Source organism: Balaenoptera ricei, chromosome 18 (assembly GCF_028023285.1).
Source record: "Balaenoptera ricei isolate mBalRic1 chromosome 18, mBalRic1.hap2, whole genome shotgun sequence".
NCBI lineage: Eukaryota > Metazoa > Chordata > Mammalia > Artiodactyla > Balaenopteridae > Balaenoptera > Balaenoptera ricei.
In genome coordinates, this window is record NC_082656.1 from 74,169,823 (window position 1) to 74,189,662 (window position 19,840).

Here is a 19,840-nt window from a genome sequence, read left to right on the forward strand (position 1 = left end):
CTCATTATCCTTCTTATTCTTAAGGAAACACCAATGATAAGACAAAGTACAGAAAATGACACATCGCCAATAATGTAAATGAGCTTTAGGTTCTGTGTCAAGAACACCTTCAAAACAGAGCAGTCATAGCCACGAAAAGGTGCTGGAAAATAAATAGAAAACAATCCCCTCCCCATGTGTCCCCATTCCATCCCCACCCCCCCACCCCAAACAGAAGAGCCTCTACTGGGATTCTGTAAGCAGTAGGGCCAGCCTAACCACACGTACCCATGATGCTGGTTTTCAATTTAGACAGGGTGGTTTCTAATAAAAGCCCTTGGGGAAGGATTTGTCCACCTAGGCTCCCGGGCTGATGGAATATATGTTCCAAGGAGATTTTGCAGAACACTAGGAAACATTAGAGGCAAAAAACTAATAGAAAAGACAAGTAATTAAAGCTGGAATGAATACCTAGAGAAACGTCAGCTGAAAGCCTGTGGCTTACAGGTAACCAGTTGCCACTTTCTTTGTAGTCACAAAGCTCTGAAGACTTTTTAAAACATGTTCGCTTTAAACCGTAACCAGGCTTGTGTTAATTTCAGATTTGCTAATGAGTGAAGACAATTGGGTGACGCAACACCTGTGGTGTGAATGATTTGGAGAGAAAACAACATTTCTTCTCCAGGAAGCTCTCTCCAACTGGAAATGACACAAATTCCCTTGATGTAGTAGTCAAGTGGAAGGAAAAGAAATCCGTGGTTAAGAGACCTGTGTTCCAAGGCAACACTGTCACGAACCAGTTGAGGGATCTTTGGGCTCAGTTTCATTATCCATAAAGCGAGGAAAAGGCCTTGATCTTGAAGAAAACTCACAGACTTAAAATGCAATGATTTTGTGATATGCAAATTTTATGACACCATATGTGTTCAAACTGGAACCCATGTACTTCTGTCACTGCATTCGTAACACTTTCGTATTTATGGTTCCTAAATTGCATTTCTAGATTGGCTTTGAGTTATATTATTACTGTCTGTCTCAGAGTTAAGATCTTCGAGAAAAAGATCTATGTCTGTTCAGCATACTTAAAACAGCATCTCTTATGATATCATGTGTATTTTCAAGTACTTAAAAACAATTTTGATGCCAGTGAAGATAATTATGACGAATACCTATGAGAAATCATACACATGCAACAAATGTAAATGCATTACAGGAAATAATGCCCCCAAATCACTCTTCTTAGTTTAATGAGCAACATGGACCATTTTGAGATAAAATCCAAGTCAAAATCTTGTTGAACAACAAGGATTTATGGCAGTGATATATAGAGACTGTGCTATTTCTGGGACTGGAATGGGGTCGAAGAGGAAAATGCATTTGTAAGTTCAGCTGAGTTGACAAAGGTATAGGATGATCTCATATTATGTACAGTATGAATTATTTTTTGGACAAAGGTCTGAAAATCATGAAGGCATTCTGAAAAAAATCTATTTGGAGAACAGTGCTATTCTGGCATAGATATGCAGAGCCTTGCCACTTGTGTAAGCAGTCAAGACTTAACCTTCAATTTTATATATGGTAGTTTGTATCTGCTAATCCCAAACTCCTAATTTGTCCCTGTATAGCAGGTACAAAATACTATACATAAAATAGATAAACAACAAGTCCTACTGTATAGCACAGGGAACTATATTCATTATCTTGTAACTATTGTATAACGGAAAAGAATCTGAAAAAGATTCAGATATATATGTATATATGTAATATGAATCACTGTGCTGTACACCAGAAACTAACACATTTTGAATCAACTGTACTTCAATATTTAAAAAAAGACTTGACTTTTAACCACTTAGTAACTTTTACTTTTTGTCACAAGACTTCCCTAAAGTAGATGAGACCTATAGGTCTTAAATACAAAACACATACAACTTGATTATAAAATACCCATTTGAGTTGGGCGTCCCTGCTATGCTTGAAGTATATAGAATGTAACTGGCTTTAAGCTGCCTGTGATTTAAAAAAAAAAACTGCTGGTGTCTGCCCGAAAGCCCAGTCTGAGGATGCCTGAGCATCCTTGCTGGAGAAGAGTCGGGACCACACCTGAGACCCCCTCCTCTGACTGAACAAGACAAGCAGGTCTCCATGGAGACAAACCCATATTGGAAGTCCCCCTACCCCCACCCTATGACACCTCCTCTTCCATCTCCTCCACCAATAGCGTGGCTGAAGTTGGGGTGAGAAAGCAACCCCTCTTGTCCTCTTTGCTTCAAGATCAGCTCTCTCTTTTCTGTTGGGTCTAGAGAATTCAGAAAATAATTCTCAAATGGGCTGGAGTTTCAGCCACACACGTGACATGAATGTTTGCAGTCCACATGTGAGTCTTCAGGTTCTCTGTGATTCACTCATCTGCGGCGGGGTTGATGGGGGCTGGCTTTTTAGCTCTATCCTACAATCAGAAAACCCGTGCTTAATCAGACTAAGACAGCCACTTAAATGTAACATATAGAACCATTTGCCTTACTATCCTTTTCCTACCACTTCCTTCTACGTTCTAAGCATTGCTTGCTGGAACAATTTCAAACTAGATACTGATGGGAAAAAAAGAAGAAAATGCTCGCTAACCCTGGGCCAGTTAGAACATGTAACAGGTGACTTCACAGCATCAACCTCGGTGGTTTCCATTTCCTGCCAGAATCTTCTTGTTCTCTGAGCAGAGGCCGCCGACTCACCTCCTCCTTCCCTGGGGTAACAAGGTGCCCTGCGATCGAGCAGGGGGAAATCAGGCAGGTGGGGCCCTCTCGCCGGGGTGTTAATGGTCCCCTTTGGAGCCTCAGGCTCAATGTGACTCTCTGACCCCCTGTGCCAGACCCACACCCCAGCACCTCACCCCCAGATCTGGTACCAAAACCAAGGCCAACAGGCTCTGTCTTCATTTAGCGGTCAGTCTCCTTGCGGAGTCTCTCCTCAGACCGAATGCTCTGACATCTCGTTCTCTCCTTTGAGGATGTCCAGTGTCTTTCAAACTGGGAAACTCTAAAGGTAAATGCTAGGGTTTCATTGCTGAAAACTGAGGGTCGTATTCATAGCAAATTGGGCGAAGGCAATCTTTTTTTGAGGGGGGCACATGAAAGGCAGTTCATGAAAGGCTCTTAAAGGTTTACGCTTCCCCCCTTTTAAGTACAGTGGTAGAATCTTACTAAAATTAAAAGGCAAAATTTTCTTCTAGGCAAGGTATCCATTATAGTTAATAACTAGCTATTTGTCCGTAATAATCTCCCTCCCCCAACAAAAACAGCTAACAGTACAGAAGAAACTTTTCTACAGATACATAAGTCCATCTGAAAGAAAACATATGGGGAAAATCTAATTATATTACACAAGGAGACTAGTTGTCAAAAACGAGTTCCCTATGGATGAAGGAAGAAACTCAGATAAAAGGAGACGGATCAGGGGTAGGAGAGGCCTGGCGGGGGCAAGGGTGTGGGAAAGCAGGTGCACAGTACTTCCACCCTGAGGACACCTGGGCTTTGAAGCAGATGTAGGAAGGATGCAACGTTAGGAGGTTTCTGCATAGATAAAACAGCTTCATACGTAAGCCACTGTCACATTCTTTGATAAACGTAAAATATTTTGTTATTTAAGACAATAATAAACTTGGGAGAAAAGTCACTTCAATCTGGCACAATCAGATGCTACTAAGAGGCTATATATTCTCTAATGCAATGTGCCAAGGTTCACATGCAAGTATGGTAAAAGCTTGCTTTATTATTTTTAAAAGGAAATACACTTTTATTATACATACAAGCATCAACTGTAACCCAAACTAGGAAGTACCAAATCACGTTTTGACGTGCGTCATATAATTACAAACTTTGATATAAATGGGTTCTGATAAGTAACATCAAGTGAGAAATAAATATTTCACCGATGTGAAAGCGCGGGAGGATTATGTCTGATGTTCCGTGTTCCTGCAGCATGTTATTGACCGAGCTTGTTTAATGCTTGTGGCATTTGGCCATCATTAGTTACCTCCCTTATTAGACTGTACATTTCTCAGGGACCATTTCATCACTCAAACCCATATTCCTAGAAGCGCAGTTCCCGGCACGCGAACGGGCTGACAGATGGACAGAACGGACACGTGAAGGGGGAGATGGGGGTGTACGGAGAGTGAAGTGAGGGGAGCATGGGGGCAGGATTTAGAACTCGCTAGTCTCAGGTTCAAAGTAGCAAAGCCGCAGAGGTTTGCAGGTCTCCACCCAGCAGCACAGAAGCGAACAGAAAGTTCTGCCTCTGTCTGGAGGCCAAATGGAGAAGATGATTTGAGAAAACATATAGTTTAGAACCACGCACTTCTGACCTCAGCTTTTCCCAGCTGTGGGACCTCAGGCAAGTGACATGCCTTCTCCGAGCCTCCGTGCCCCACGTGTAAGATGTGGTGACAATAATACCTTTGCTACTGACTTCATAGGGAGTGGGAGGAATCAAGCAGGATTATGAATGTGCAAGCGCTTTGGAAACATAAACGCTCGATTTAAATTTTAGTTGCTATTATTGACTTTCCTTGTCCTGTGTCACGGTTAATGTTACAACATTCCATAGAGGGTGGAGGACAGAACAGCAAGTTTGACACAGATCTGTGTTGGAAAGGAAGTCTTCTCTGTTCTGACGGATCAGCAGTGATGTACACTCTGGACCAGAGCCACAGCCTCTCAAGCGGTCTCCGCAAACGTATTATTATCCCAAGCAAAGTGATTTCTGAAGTGACCATCACGGTGTGATTGCGGCGGGTGCTTCTCAGATGGCCCCCGATGACCCCACCTCCTGGCTTCCATGCCCGTGTGCAGCCCCTTAGTGTGGGCGGGACTTGGAGACTTGCTTTAAACAAACAGAAGGCAGAAGAGATGGAAGAGGTCTCCAGACACTGTGCTTTCGTCTTCCGCAGTCTCTCGCTTGCTCTGGGGACGAAGGCTGCCTCGTTGGGAGCTGCGCTATGGAGAGACCCCTTCCTAAAGGGGTGAGGGCGCCCTCCCCTGAACAGCCCTTGAGGAAGTGAAGCATTCATCCGACAGCCCAGGAGGCGCACCGGCTCGTCCATAACCGTGCGAGCGAGCTGGGGAGGGCGTTCTGCCCATTCCCGTCAAAATGCCTGCAGCTTCGTGAAAGACCCAGAGCCAGAGACCCCACTACGCCAGGCCCAGCTTCCTGACTCAAACTGTGAGGTTCTCCACGTGCTGTGTAAATCACTGAGTTGTGGAGTATTTGCAACACAGAAATAGGTGACGAATACAGCTATCATCACTGCCTTAAAATCTTCAGCATCCTACGGCTCTTCAGAGAAAGACGAAGACCAAAAGCTCAGCTTGACTTGCAAAGTCCTGTAGGGTCCGCTTCCAACCTGCCCTTCCAGCCTCACCTCCACTTCGCTGTCACTGGTCCTGCAGCTCCTCGCCCACGCCATGCTCCAAACAGCTCCACGACACTCTGCTTGGTCACTGATTACTTCACCTTGTACACAGTAGGCGCTCAAGAAACATCTGTTACACGAAGGAACCTTGACATCTTCTGTGAAGATCAAATGTCTTCATTTCTTTTTTGATCCCTTCATGCTCACGAAGCACGGAAATATTCACAAAGCAGAAATATGCCTTCAAAATAGGCTTTAGTGTTTGAAATATGCTTTCGAAAGGGGAAGTTAAATAATCTTAATTTGATCTCAAGTTAGAATACTACACCACTCAAGAAGCAGGCTGCACACCTATAACAGATGAGACCCTGAAACGGTAACAAAAAACCAGACGTTGCTTCTTGCAAGTAGGAAGTTTATAAATCTTTAGCTATATTCTATGAGAGAGCTATTAAGGGAAACTTGCAAGCCAGCATGAAGCTGAGCTGAAATCAATCTCTTAAACAGGAGATTGGATCTGTCACTGGGAACAGGGTCACTGTGCATCTTGTCTTACAGGAATCTACTGCCAAGCTGAAATAGTAAATAACTATTTAATAGTTACATAACTGTTAAATAGTTATTTACTGTTTCAGTAAATAACTGAGGAATTTGGGACTTTTCATACTGCACCAATAAGAAATGAGACGCACACATTGTTAAAGCTACTCAGGAATAGACCTAGCCAGAAGGAAAATTACTCCGATGTTCAATTAAGTTCTATTTTGCCACTTTAAATTTTTCATGAGGATTTAGATGCCTTTTGGTCTCACATAAGGATCAAAGAAATACGTTTTCAGGAAGAAAGTGTTCATTTCTTTGCTGCCTAGAGAAAAAGCAAAGCACAGGTATCGAAGACACACTCTGTGATCTTCAGGGAAGGTCTCGCTCGTCTTAGGGCAAAGACCCTAAGAGTCATGGCATGAAGGTCTTCAATATCTTCTCTTTATCTCTTCATAATGGGCAGTCCTGGAAGGCCGGTTTCTTAGAAACTCCATCTAGCGGTTTAAAATTAAACAAACTTGGTCGGCCTTCTTGGCTTCTGGAACCGGGAGACACAAGGCTTCAAGTGTCTGGTGGAAAATAATGAAGTCTTTTGTCTTGTCTGAGTGAGGAAATTCCCCATTATGCAGGCATATGTAATCCCTTTATCCCCGCTCCCCGGAGGAGAATTACAGTGGGGCATTTTCCTTTTCCCAGCTGGGGTTAATGTGATGCCCTCTCTACCTTTGAAAGTAAAACAAGCCTAGGACCCCTGAGGATGATTCAAATGTGGGAATATTCTTCAGCAAACACACATTCCCAGTTGCAAAAATATTACCCCTGGTTTCTTGCCAAGGCTTTGAAAAAAACATAAGAAAGATTGACTCTTTTTTTTTCTTCTTCTCTGCATTGCCTTTGTGCTGTGGAATTTCAATTGCCCCTTATATGACAGCCATATATTTATATAAAATCTTTTATGGAGGTTGAGGGGAGAGAATCATGTCTTAAGAAACTGTCTCTATTTTTCTTGACATTTCTCCATCTAAAATATTTTAAAATTGGCCCAAAGGTGATGGTTCTAAGAGAGATCTTGGAGCTTTATTAGCCTTTAAACACCACTAGTTGTTTATAGAAACAGCAGCAGGGGGTCCTCGGTTTCTTTCTTCTCTGTCTCCACATTTTCTTTCTTAATGTTCCAGAACGAGGGTGTGGGAAAAGCCTGTACCTTCTGTAACGAAAGAGAGAGGACTGTGAGTCTTCAAATTATTTTCATCCATTATAGAAAACTTAGATTACACGACGATACTATCTGGTATTAAACGTAATTACCATCTAAAGGAACAGCGGCGTAGCTTTGCAGGACACTAAATTTGAGGGATTTTACTCAAATCTTGAGCTGCACCTTGTCAAGTATTATCAGATGTGGTTAATATAATGTAATCACATCAACAGACAATAGGAAGATAGTCCTTTAGTGGTAATTATGTAAAACTATGGCTGTAGAACTGGGTAAGAGAACAGATAATGAGTGTTTCCTGGAAGGGGCTCTTACCTGCCTCCATGTAAGTGACAACGTGATCCTCCAAAGCAGGGACCCAGTGATGCTAATAGGTGAGCACCTCTGTACCGGCCTCTTGCTGCGATGAGGGAATAGCTGCGCTTTTACCCCAGTAAGTATCCCGCTCCTTTGTGAGTCAGCCCAGTCCTGAGTACGGCTCTTCAATAGCAACAGTGAATTAGTTCCTTCCAATCTTGTGTTTTTCATGAAAATGTTTTCATATGTAGACATGTAAATACACCAACAACCAGAACCTCTTGTAGACTGAAAAATGAAAGAAGCCTTACATCTCATCATACGTAGATACCATACGTGAAAAAGAAAGTGACCTCATGGGAAATCCATGCGTTTAGTGCATCTATCCAAATTCAGCAAACAAAATGTCTGAGACCCCACACCATTCACTGGGGTTTGAATTTAGTAACCCTGCTACGGACTCAGAAAAATGCTCACATCCCAGAGAACAGCCCAGACGTCAGTTCATCTGTCCTAGACCCTGGGGAGAGAGAGCTGGGAGAACTGGGCCCTCGAAGAGGCCAGTGGACCAAGAGAAACACCCTCATTGAGCCTACAGCCCATGAAGGACCACCCCCAGCTAAGCCCTCATCCACCCCGAAGTTACGGAGCGCCAAAGGGATGTGCACACCGAAGGTTCCAGGCAGGTATTACAACCCACGCAGAAGATGACGCTATGCTTGTCTCTGCCCCACGGTCACTGATCTACCCGTGGTGCCCACGACGGCAGCTACAGCTTCTGTACAGCTGCTCCCCTGCCCTGATCACCAGCTGTTCTTAGCCAATGACCTTGACTTAAATCCCACGCACCATCACTCTTCCAGCTGCCAAGTCCATCAGGCTTGACTTTACCAACACCTGTGACCACCCCTCACCTCTCCCTTTGCTGGTTGTCCCTGAGAGATGCTGGTCTCTACCTGTTTGACTAGGCTTCCTGCCAAAGCCTATGTAGGCTTCCCGCTTCTGAGATAGGACTGTTTGATTTCCTGGTGCAGCCAAGCAGAATGGAGAACTTGACAGCCGCCCTTAGGGCACTACGACAATCACAGTTCTCCAAGCCCGGGACTTCCCGCCAGCCATCGGGGATGCCAACCTTGGCTGAGGAATCTATGTTGTTAGTTCGGGACTATATCCACCAATAAACACCCAGCAAATGATTTAAACAAATGATCTGATGATACCTCGAAGATGTTAGCCAGCCTAGCAAGGCTTAACTGAGTGTAAAGCTGCAGCAGATAGACTGCTCCCAGCTGGGTAAGCAAGAACCTTGGAATCAACCTGGAAAAAGAGTACACCGATGTATCAAAAGCATTTTATGCCCCTCAGATCTAGTCTCTGCTGGGCAACAGTGGAGATTCTGCACCATGCCCTTGAGGATCAGCTTTGAAAGGTAACTGTCAATTGCTTGCCTCTCAGGGGCAACTGTGGGTCTCCCCTAACTTATTGCCAATAATGAAAAATCACCTACAGATACCAACTCGTTTAATCCTCTCCTATAAGGCAGGGGTTATAAATTTATAGATCCCATTTAACAGAGGAGAAAACGCAGGTGCAGAGACATTAAGTAACTTGCCCAATGTCAAACATCCACGAAGTGATGGAGCCAGAATTAGAACTCAGTTTGGCTACTGAGTTGCCAAGTGAGTACGTGATACACATGCTCACTTTAACTCCTATGAGGTCACCTATAGCCCTACTTGGCAGATGGAGAAGCTGAGCCTTCCCAAGAGTCACTGCTACTCAGGGCACTTAAAGCCAAGTGTGGTTGGCTGCAAATCCTGTCTTCTTTCCATTTCTACTACACCGATACAGCACATTCTATGTGACCGGACCTGGGACAGGAATGAGGCGCCCTTTGTAGGTCAGTGTCAAGAAGGGCACAAAATTCCAGTCCAGAAATATATGTATTTGTAATCAATAAAAATGACTCTCTTAAAATGATGAGAAAAACTCACCAAACATATGTCATTATATATATTTAATTTTTAAATAGTAAGTAGCATTCAACTAAATTAAAAAAAATATTAATTAAGTGTGTGGCAAGGAAAATTATGTCATAGATCCAAATATCAGAATACAAATATCATACCAGACTGAGCATTCAAAAAGGTTATAAAGATCCATCCTAGCTAATGAGATGCTGATGGCAAACTACAAAAGGATGGCACTTTCTAAAATAATGTAAAATGTTTAATTATTTTATTCTGACATTTCTCTATGTATTCAGCCTAGCAGGAATGATAATGTATTTTTGTTCAATTTCAGGGCTCAAATTAGAGAAATCTCAGTAGAGGGGGTGATGAAACGCACTGCTCTTTGTTTTGATTTCATCTGATGTGGTGTAAAGGTCACTGCCTTTTGAAGGAAGCTTTCTTTAGTGGAGCTGAATGGTGTAGATGAAGTCAAAATAAGAGTGAATTTAATAGCAACCCTGGATTTTATCATTTAGGTGGTGGGCCGTCCTCTCTCTCACAATGCTCTCCAGATAAGTCTGGCCCATTAGTGCCAAATGAGTCACCTGCATTTAAGCTTGTGACACTATTCTCAAGTTCTGTAAAAATGCCCTACTTTTGTTTCTCATCAAAAGTGTTCCCATATATATCCAGAAGTTCATTTCAATTTTCAAAGCAGACAATTAATTTCAAAAAATAAGTAGAAGAATACAAATTAAACATGATTATGTGTAGAAATCATTTGTGGACTTAACTTCCTGTTCATAGGGAGGTATATAGCACAGTCTTCGCTGGAATAATGCCGACCCTGTTTCAAATGAAAGATGGATATTTGGAAATGTGGGTCCCCTGAGAATTGAGACCCATGGTAACCCCACAGCTTAATTATCAATACTAAGAATCAAGACCTCTCCATCAGCATGACTTGAATATTCATTCCAGGAAATGAATGTCCAGGCATTTAAGGCCTTAACCATAAGTAATTTCATTGTTAGCTTCAGGAACTTTCCAAAAATCCACTCATCCGAGCTACAGACTAATGGGCCATTTCCTTTCTCTAGACAACAGGTCATCAACTGGACAAACCAGTCACATCAGATTAACTGGTTCTCATCAAGACTCGGGCCAAGACACTGCCCAGGTAGGCATCAATCCTAAATATTTTAAGAATGCTGTTTCTAAAAATTAGTTGTATTTATTTTTTAAAGGTACATATATATGGTTAAAAATTCAAAAGGCAGAGAATAGAACAGATTTCTGGAGTAGAGATGGCAGCCCAGAGTCACCATTTATTTTCCCTCTTCTCAGAATCACCCCAAATCAAGAAGGTAAGTGAAAATCAGAAGTGCAAACTCCACAGCTGATGACTGAACTGTCATGCCATAGAGGGTGGAAAGAGCACTGAAGGCAGTGGAGAGATGAAAGTGTGTCACCTCTTCCTCATCCCCCACCCTGGGTGCTGCCCTCCCCCAAATAGTAATGGTTACCTGTCGATAATAACAAGTACTTGTTACTTGTATATCCTGAAGAGTCCTAAACTCCTTTTTTTAAAATTGAGGTGTAACTGACATATAACATTAGTTTCAGGTATACGACATAATGATTCAGTATTCGTACATATTGCAAAATGACCTAAACTCTTATATGAAGAATTCTGCCCAATCTCAACCAGACGTCCCCACTAAAAACACTTAAACCCAAACCCCCAACCTTATGAATATCCACCCCTGACCTATCCCTTCTGAGACATTATTAAGACCGCTGAACTGGTGGTTTCCCTCACATAATAAGTATTAACATTTCACTTCGCTTCATCAACAGATAATTCAGATGACCTTTTGGGGCAGTCTACACCACAAAGGCAGATGAGAAAACGGAGGCTCAGATAAGTGAGTAGCTTAAGGTTATAGAAGAGCAGAGCCAGACGCTGGTCCAGGCCTCCTAACACTAAGTCCAGTATCCTGTGTTACACCTGGGGGACCCTGAAGATCATCTCCTCCAAACTTTAAATTTAAATAATTTCCCTGTTTATACAACAGTCCTCCAGATACCTTACCTCTGGGATGTGTCTTGTATTATTTTCCCCAAATATTTGCTATTTTTAAAAAAGTTATTTCTAAGACACTAATATGTGACTAATGCCCACCAGTGATGGACTTGCCCAAACGTTCCAGCTCAGGTCTTCTTTCCATGCCTCCCTGGGGAGGAACCTCTTAGATGAAACTAAAGACTATAAGTCTATGAAAACAAAACACTTAGGAAAATCAAGAGTGACAGAAACAAGTCTCCATCGGACCTCCCTTTTGTATCAAGGCAGCCTCATCTTTTAAGATATCGAGTCTGCACCTCCTGGTCTTAAAGTTCTTTCCTTCTTTCAAAGCCTCCTTTCAAAATGCAGATGGTCAAGGGAGAGGCAACTTCTCCCCCAGCTTTATTGAGGTATAACTGACAAATAACATTGTGTACATTTAAGGTGTACAACACGATTTGATATTCATATATATTGTGAAATGAGTACCACAATAAAGTTAATTAACACGTCCATCTCCTCAGTTACTGTTTTTTGTACTGTTTTTGTGTTTGTGTGTGAGTGTTTGTGTGTGTTTGTGTGTGTATGTGGTAAGCACACAAGATCTACTCTCTTAGCAAATTTTAAGTATACAATCCAATATTACTAACTTCAGTCACCATGCTGGACATTAGATCCCCAGAACTTAAAACTGGAAACGTGTATCCTTTGACCAACATCCCCTCATCTCTCCTACCTCCCAGCCCCTGGTAATCCCCAATCTCCTCTCTGTTTCTAGGAGTTTGACTTTTTTTTTAGATTCCACATGTAAGTGACATCATATAGTATTTGTCTTTCCGCTTCTAAGTCACCTGGCAGAACTTCCCTAACAGAGAGAAAGGGGAGGCCTGGGGGAGGAGAGGGTCGGTGGGAGCACGGAGACCCTGGGAGAGTGCTGGAAACCTTCCTTCCTCTCCAATTTGTGTAGGGCTATTTGAACCACTGGCCCCAGGTGACTATAAATGTTTTCCTTTTCTTTTTAATTTCTCTTCTCCTCTCTTTTTTTTTTCTCTCTTTTAGTTGTTGTTGTTGTTTCTGCTCAGGTACTCATAAATTATCTTTTTAAAACCACTTCCGTACTTTTAAATATCAACAACTAAATGTTCCACTCATAATGTCAATTAGCAGTAAAGGATGTACTTTCTAGCATTATTGTATACGTGCTTTAATATAACTTTGAGAAAATACTGGGGAGTCTCATCCATCCAATCCATTCAATGTTATGACCCTGCACACCCACAAAGTTCGTTTTTATTGCCAAACCAATCAGCGAATCTGTCAGAAGTCTGATTGTTATTTTTCAATACAAATAACATGTTAACACAGGCCCTTGTGACATCCATGTATTGCTAAGGCCTAACTCTAAGGCAGATGAATTCTTGGAAGGAAGTTTTCCACAAATCTGTCGCTTGGATGGACAATAAGGGGCTGCCCATGGGGCCCTCGCTCTGGGAGAGCCACGCGGGAACAGCCCCTGTGTCTGGCCACCCAGAGGACCGGACCTCTCAGATCAGTGCACCCTAGGCCTTCACCTTTCTTTTGGGTGGATGGGAGCACCACCATTCTTTTGTAAACTGGGAGAAGGTGAGTAGGAAAGGTGGTGGAAAAGGGAAAGTGGAAGAGCAAGTTTAAGAAAGAGTTCACAGGAACGGGGGTGTATGGAGGTCACCTCCTTCCAAGGGTCCCTGTCTGCCTCTGCTCTGAAGGTCTCTGGGAACCTCTAGGGCACCTTCTGGAAACTTACTCTGGGCAGGTCAGTAGGGTCACTTGATTCCTAATTTGGCAGGTAGACTCTGGATATTAGGATCTCCTCGTGGGTGGTTTCTGGCTCCTGGGGGTGAACCAGAAATCCAGCACCCAGCCCATGACCTGTTTGGTGTGAGCAGGGAGAGTCTTCAAGACCCTAGGGACTGACCGTGCCATGAACGTGTCTAGTACAATTCCAGCTGGATAAAGAACCTGGAGGACCACATAGTGTTTGAGGCCAGCCTCGTGGTGTTATCCGATGGTAACGCCAGGATCGAGCCAGTTGGAAGCAAACTGAAGTTGGTTCACAGGTGGTTATATTTGCTTAGAAGCTTTCCTTTCTCTATTTCAATGAGACCTTTCAGTTTCATCTCATCATATTCTTCGGTGATACTATATAAGCCCCAGAAATATTTATTCTCATCTCATAGAAGGGACTCCAACACACACTCAACTGTATGCATGAATCGTCAGCCAACATAAAGAATAAATACACAGAGTCCTGTCTCGATGAGTTAGGATTGTTTCTGGCATACAAATTTCAGGTAGTGTTACAAAGTCAAAATAGTTTCTCAAATCATATCTATTAGCCTTATTTCCTCATTCCAGTTATACAAGTTATAGAGATTCTGGCAAAATGCTTTCATGACTACTCTTAATAACTCAGGTGGAGTAGAAGAGAATCAAACTCCTTCCCTTTAGCACAGTTTGGACAGGGCTTCCTACTATGAATTTATCTATTCACCTTGTCAGCCATTCCACCTCCAGCTCCAATATTTAGGTGTATTTCTTATACATGTCTATGTAATACAGGAACCAATAAATTATATTCCAAATACTTATGCATTTTTATAATGATCATGTTACTTTATATTAAAACATAGTCTTATAAAATACCCTTAAGTAGCTAGCTTAATTTTCCTTTCTGATACTTCAAGGCAGATTTTAGAAAGTAGCATTAAAATTATGTGTTTTTATAAGCATTCTAAAATGGATATGCTTTTGATTCTTATAGATTTTAAATACATTTATTTTTAATAAATTAAAAAGCTTTCCCTTTTACCATTTTTCCCTTAGATTGTGATTTGTCTTTTAGAGATCACGAAAGACAAAAATCTGTAAAAATAAAAGTTATTTTCATCTTTCTGTAAATGTTTATACTTATAATTTATGTCTAAGTGCATGAAAGAGAAAAAAATGGCTGATTGAGCTAATAAAATATTACTTTTTCAGGAGAGACGTTAATGATGTGTTTGACATTATTTTAAAGTACATAGTTACCCAAACCTACTCTGTAGCAGAAAGTATATATTGATACTCAGAAAATTAGTTCATTATTTTAAAAAAAGGTCCTTTTTGCTTAACTTAATCCTATTTGTATTTAAATATGTATCAGTGTTAAACGATGTTACCTTAAAATTTTAGTGACTGCGGTCTCCTTTTCTAGAAGGTTCCTTGCCCTGATGCTGAAGACAGACTTGCGAAGCTGTAAAATCATGAGTGTGACTTTAGTTTCAGAATGTAAAGGGGAGAGGGAGGCGATATGGGGATATATGTATACGTATAGCTGATTCACTTTGTTATAAAGCAGAAACTAACACACCATTGTAAAACAATTATACTCCAATAAAGATGTTAAAAAAAAAAAAGAGTGTAAAGGGGAAATATACTGACAAATCATTACACACACAAAACAGATAACACTATGAAAACAATACACATGAATTTTTTCATCATATGATTGATTCTATCGTTTAATTTTAATTTCTATCTTTACTTTTATTTGAATAGAACTGCAAACAAGCTTGTGAGGCTACGTGTCACAGCTTTGGGGGCGACACACTGGCTATGCTCATTGGTAGTAATGTCTCCTTACATCCGAATAGGGTTTTCAGTTTCCAAAGAATTTAATGTTGCAATGACTACTGGACCCTTATTGTCGTCGTTTAGTAGAATATTGTCTAATCCACATTACATCTGATTCTGGGACCCAATACTCATCTGAATGATGAGTTTAAGAATTGTTTTGCCTATAGACATAGAGACAAATGAGACAAACTTTCAAGGTTTCTTCCTCCTTGGCGACGATGAAATTAACCCAGGGAAAAGGACTAAGAAAACAAAATCCTGGAGGCTGGCTAAAAACCAGAAGATACACTCCACAGACTCAGCTCCGTCCTGCTTGATAGTTACAGAAGTAAGATTGGTGACAGGTGTACAGGGATCCAGGGTGGGCAGGAAAAGGGCAGAGAAAGAAGAGAGAGACAACACCAGCCTGGGAAGATTCAATAACTAGGAAGTGTAGCTGCAGACCTCAGATACTTGGACAATGTCCCGTTCACTTTGATCAATAGATTAGACTAGATTTCCTGAGCACTTGGTATGATTTTAGTGACTACTGGAGAGTCATGAGATTATCAGTAAAAAGCAGGGTACAGTAGCTTGTAAAATGCTAGGTGCTATGCACCATAGAAAAGGTAAAGGGGGGCTGTAGGGCTCTGGGTCGGGGAGAACTAGGTATGTCTCAAATAGTTAGCAAAGACTTGATTGAAGAAGAAGTCGTACTGGGCCTTGAAGGATAGTTAGGATTTCTACAAGCGAAGGAAGCAGTGGGTGAAGGACTAAAGCTGGAAGTGTGCACAGGGCAGATTAACTTGGTGCAAACTACCTGTGCAAGTGCTGCGCTAGGCGGTCCTTTAAGCAAGGAGAATGGAGGAAACACTTTCAAACAAAGTTGAGGGAGGAAAATCAAGCAGGAGACAGAATAACTCTGTATTCAGAAAAAATAGGCCATCCAGTTTCTCTTGAACGAGAGATGGGTAACTTGAGGTGCAAAGTCACAGAGCTCCAATCTGCAGACAAACCTATAAACGAATGCTATAATGTCAACCCATGTGGCCATATTGCCAGAGCTGGGAAAGAGCTGGTCATCACCACAGCTGACAACCTACACAGCATCATTACTAGCAAGAGAACTTTCCTCTTTCACAGCAAATCTGTAATGAAGGGAAGGATCACTGCACACACTGGCAATTTCCCTCACGTGAGGAGAGGTGGTACACTCTTTTTTTTCCAATAATGAAAACCTGAGCTGGTTTCATTATTCACTAGAACTCTTGGAAGAATAAATTAATGTGTAGATAAGGAAACAAGAGTGGAAGTCATTTTTTTTTTTTTTTGAAATTATATTTTCAGGGTAACGCACAAAAGGCTGTTTACCATGATCGAATCATGAAACTTTCTTACATCTTCTCTCCTCTGCTGACGAGTGACTTTGTGCGTTGATTGAACCCCCCTGAGGTGACAGCACATCTCCTGAGGAACATTGTTTAGAGTCACTTTGGAGACAGAAGACTCAGCTGAAAGTGCTCACCAGTTATGAAAGGGCCCAGGCTACAGAGCCCCCGGGAAGGCAAGTTTAAGGAGAGAACTGTGGATCCCACACTTGCTTCATCTTCAAAGGACAAAGACAGGCCTTAGCCGTCTTTCCCCTAGTGTAAGGTGATGGTCTGAACTCAATCACCTGGCTTCTGCCCCTGTAATTGGGCAGCTGACACTTAAAACAGTGTTCTTCAGGTTGGGAAAAACCTTTGCAGACACTGGGGACAACATGTGTTTATTGTTTCCAAATTACTTCTTGCACTGCACATGGTTTCTAAAGGGCTTCCAAATCTCCTTTGTCCTAAACTTGAACCAGGTAAAACAGAATATGCTATTAATCTGTACCAAGGAGTCCTTGAACACTGCTTTTGTAACTAACAACAGAATAAGTAGAAGAATAAACACCGTAATAGAATAACTTCAATTCAGGTTTGGGAATATTCTTGAAAGAAGAAAGGAGATATCTATAGCTATCTATCTACCTAATCTATCTACCTACCTACCTGTATTTGATAGCCTTGATATATATTTAGAAACTGTTCTTTCTGCTGGTAAATAAAGAAGGCCTGTAGTGACTATCTAGTTCTCCTATTGCTTTAGTAAAGCTTCGCGCAGTTCCTTCAGCCGACAGCACCAGCTACACTGCTCTGCAGTGCCCTCTTCTGGCTCCAGAAGATACTGACAGGACCTGAAATAATGATCAAAGCACTTAAGGAATTACAGCTTATGAAAGGTGTAACTGTTCATTCTGGATATAAACCTATCAGAAATGCAGGACTTAAAAAGAAGGGTATGGGTGACATATTTACATAGCATTTGAATTGAAAAAAATAAAAGATTAGTTGAAAAGCCTCTTTCTTTGGGTGATTTTATATTTGTAAACCTGATACATTCAGCTCCACAAGATAACTGTTCTGTGACTGAATTAATAATCAAAAACAAATACATTCAATTTAAATGTTCAAACAAAACATAAGTGATTTTTTTTTAAGTCTTAAAATTTTAATTTAAAAGATTGTCCCAGAATTGTGCACTTGAACATGGAATTCAAGACCCTGGAAGTTCAAATCATTTTGCATAGAGTTATCTGTGGTTGAATACATTGGAGCTGAAGGGCATAGCAAAGGAGGGGTCTAGCCAATTTTCTGGCACTGCCTTTAGGTGTTTTAATCTACAGGTTCCTCTTTTTGTCCCCCTTACAGTTGAAGACCCTGGGCCATTGGACCCATAGCTTCCTGGAGCCTGGATTTTGCTAAGTGTACATTCATGGTATAGTTCACCATGTTCTTCTGTCCTCCGTACTTTCTGCAAATGGGCAACTGGATTCTGAGTTTCATCACACTCAGGTTTGATCAGAATGCACATCATGTCTGGTTGTCCCTCTTTTTGTGATGTTAACAGTATTGATATTCGTTGCTTAGATGACTGATTCACCCAGTTTGTAAAATTGTCATTTCTTTTTCATTTATTAGCTGGATTACTTTTATAATGAGGCACCTCCCCACATGTATTATTTGGTTACTCAGTAGTTCAATTCATAAGGAGAAGGCAAGATACAGGCTTGATTCTTTACCTGTCTATAGGATAGCATTCCCTTCCTGATTCTCTTTTTCTTGTAACTTTTGTAGGGAACTTGACTTTGATGATTTTCGGTTGCTCATTTTCATGCAAAATTTGTTTTCCTGCATTTCCAATATTTCTCTCCTAACCTCAGAGCTTCCTCTTCTGTTAGAATACAGGGATCAAATGTGGCAGCTTTCTTCTGGGATTTCCTGGCTCTGTTTTCACTCCCCCCTGACACTACCAATTTTATCTGGATCTGCTCTTTCCTTTATCACTCTTGTTATTTTTGATTCCACTCCTGGATGTTTTTCTGTCTCTTTAATTAATTAATTTATTTTTGGCTACGGGCTTCTCTAGTTGTGGCACACGGGCTTAGTTGCCGTATGTGGGATCTTAGTTCCCTGACCAGGGATCGAACCTGGGCCCCCTGCATTGGGAGCATGGAGCCTTAACCACTGGACTGCCAGGGAAGTCCCCTGGATGTTTTTCTTTAGTGTAGAGGGAAGAGGGCGTTTGCCTGTTCCCAGAAACATTTGATGCCCTGCAACTAACCTTGGCTTCTTCCCTACAGCACCGTGTGTTATTGACTGAATGTTTGTGTCCCCCCAAAATTCATATGTTGAAGCCCTAACCCCAGTGTGATGATATTAGGAGAGGAGCCTTTGGAAGGCAATTAGGTTCAGATGAGGTCATGAGGATAGAGCCCCTAAGAGGCAGCAAGTGTCCTGTTGCTGGAGATCAATAAACTGCTTCATAAAACTTTCCCTTTGCAAAAGAAGTACACATATGTTAAGCATTATTAATGAAATGGAGCAAGCGATGGCATTTTGCAGTGATGCATTTGCCCGAGCTAAGATAAAGCAGTGACAAAATTTCACAGAAAATAAGACATGTCACACCAAAAGGCATTTAGATTTAATTACAAACATAATTTGCAAAATGTTTAATTCAGAGAAAAAACCTGCTTTTATCTTTTTTATCTCTTTCTTCCTGCTGTTTTAGTGTTTTGTTGGTTGATATTTTTCTAATTACCTGAGTTGAATATTTGGAAGATTTATGTCAACATTTATTCCTTTATTAAATATGCATTCAAGGCTATGATTTTCCCTCTAAAAATTCCTTTAGCTACTTCTCATAAGTTTGATATATATTATGTTCATTATTTTTCAGTTCTAGATACTTTTTATTTCCATTGTGGTGTCTTCTATACTCCCTCAGTTATTTGGAAGTGGTTTTAAAATTTTTTTTTTAATTAATTTATTTATTTTATTTATGGCTGTGTTGGGTCTTCGTTTCTCTGCGAGGGCTTTCTCTAGTTGTGGCAGGCGGGGGCCACTCTTCATCGCGGTGCGCGGGCCTCTCACTATCACGGCCTCTCTTGTTGCGGAGCACAGGCTCCAGACACGCAGGCTCAGTAATTGTGGCTCACGGGCCCAGTTGCTCCGCGGCATGTGGGATCTTCCCAGACCAGGGCTCGAACCCGTGTCCCCTGCATTGGCAGGCAGATTCTCAACCACTGCACCACCAGGGAAGCCCCGGTTTTAAAATTCTTTAATGTGTAGGTGATTTTTGTGGTTGTTATTTGGTTTCTAATTTTATGTTGGTCAAATAATTCCTTCTCTAAGATACTGATTTGGTTTATATTC

At 41.5% G+C, this 19,840-nt stretch overlaps 1 protein-coding gene across 1 annotated transcript in view; it reads right to left on the reverse strand.

Annotated features, from left to right (window-relative positions):
* NALCN (sodium leak channel, non-selective) overlaps positions 1-19,840 on the reverse strand; it is a 264,944-nt gene that overhangs the window by 49,126 nt on the left and 195,978 nt on the right. The window contains 3 exon segments of the mRNA XM_059902583.1: positions 7,464-7,499; positions 7,501-7,548; positions 14,663-14,736. Coding sequence (XP_059758566.1) covers positions 7,464-7,499; positions 7,501-7,548; positions 14,663-14,736 — 158 coding nt within the window.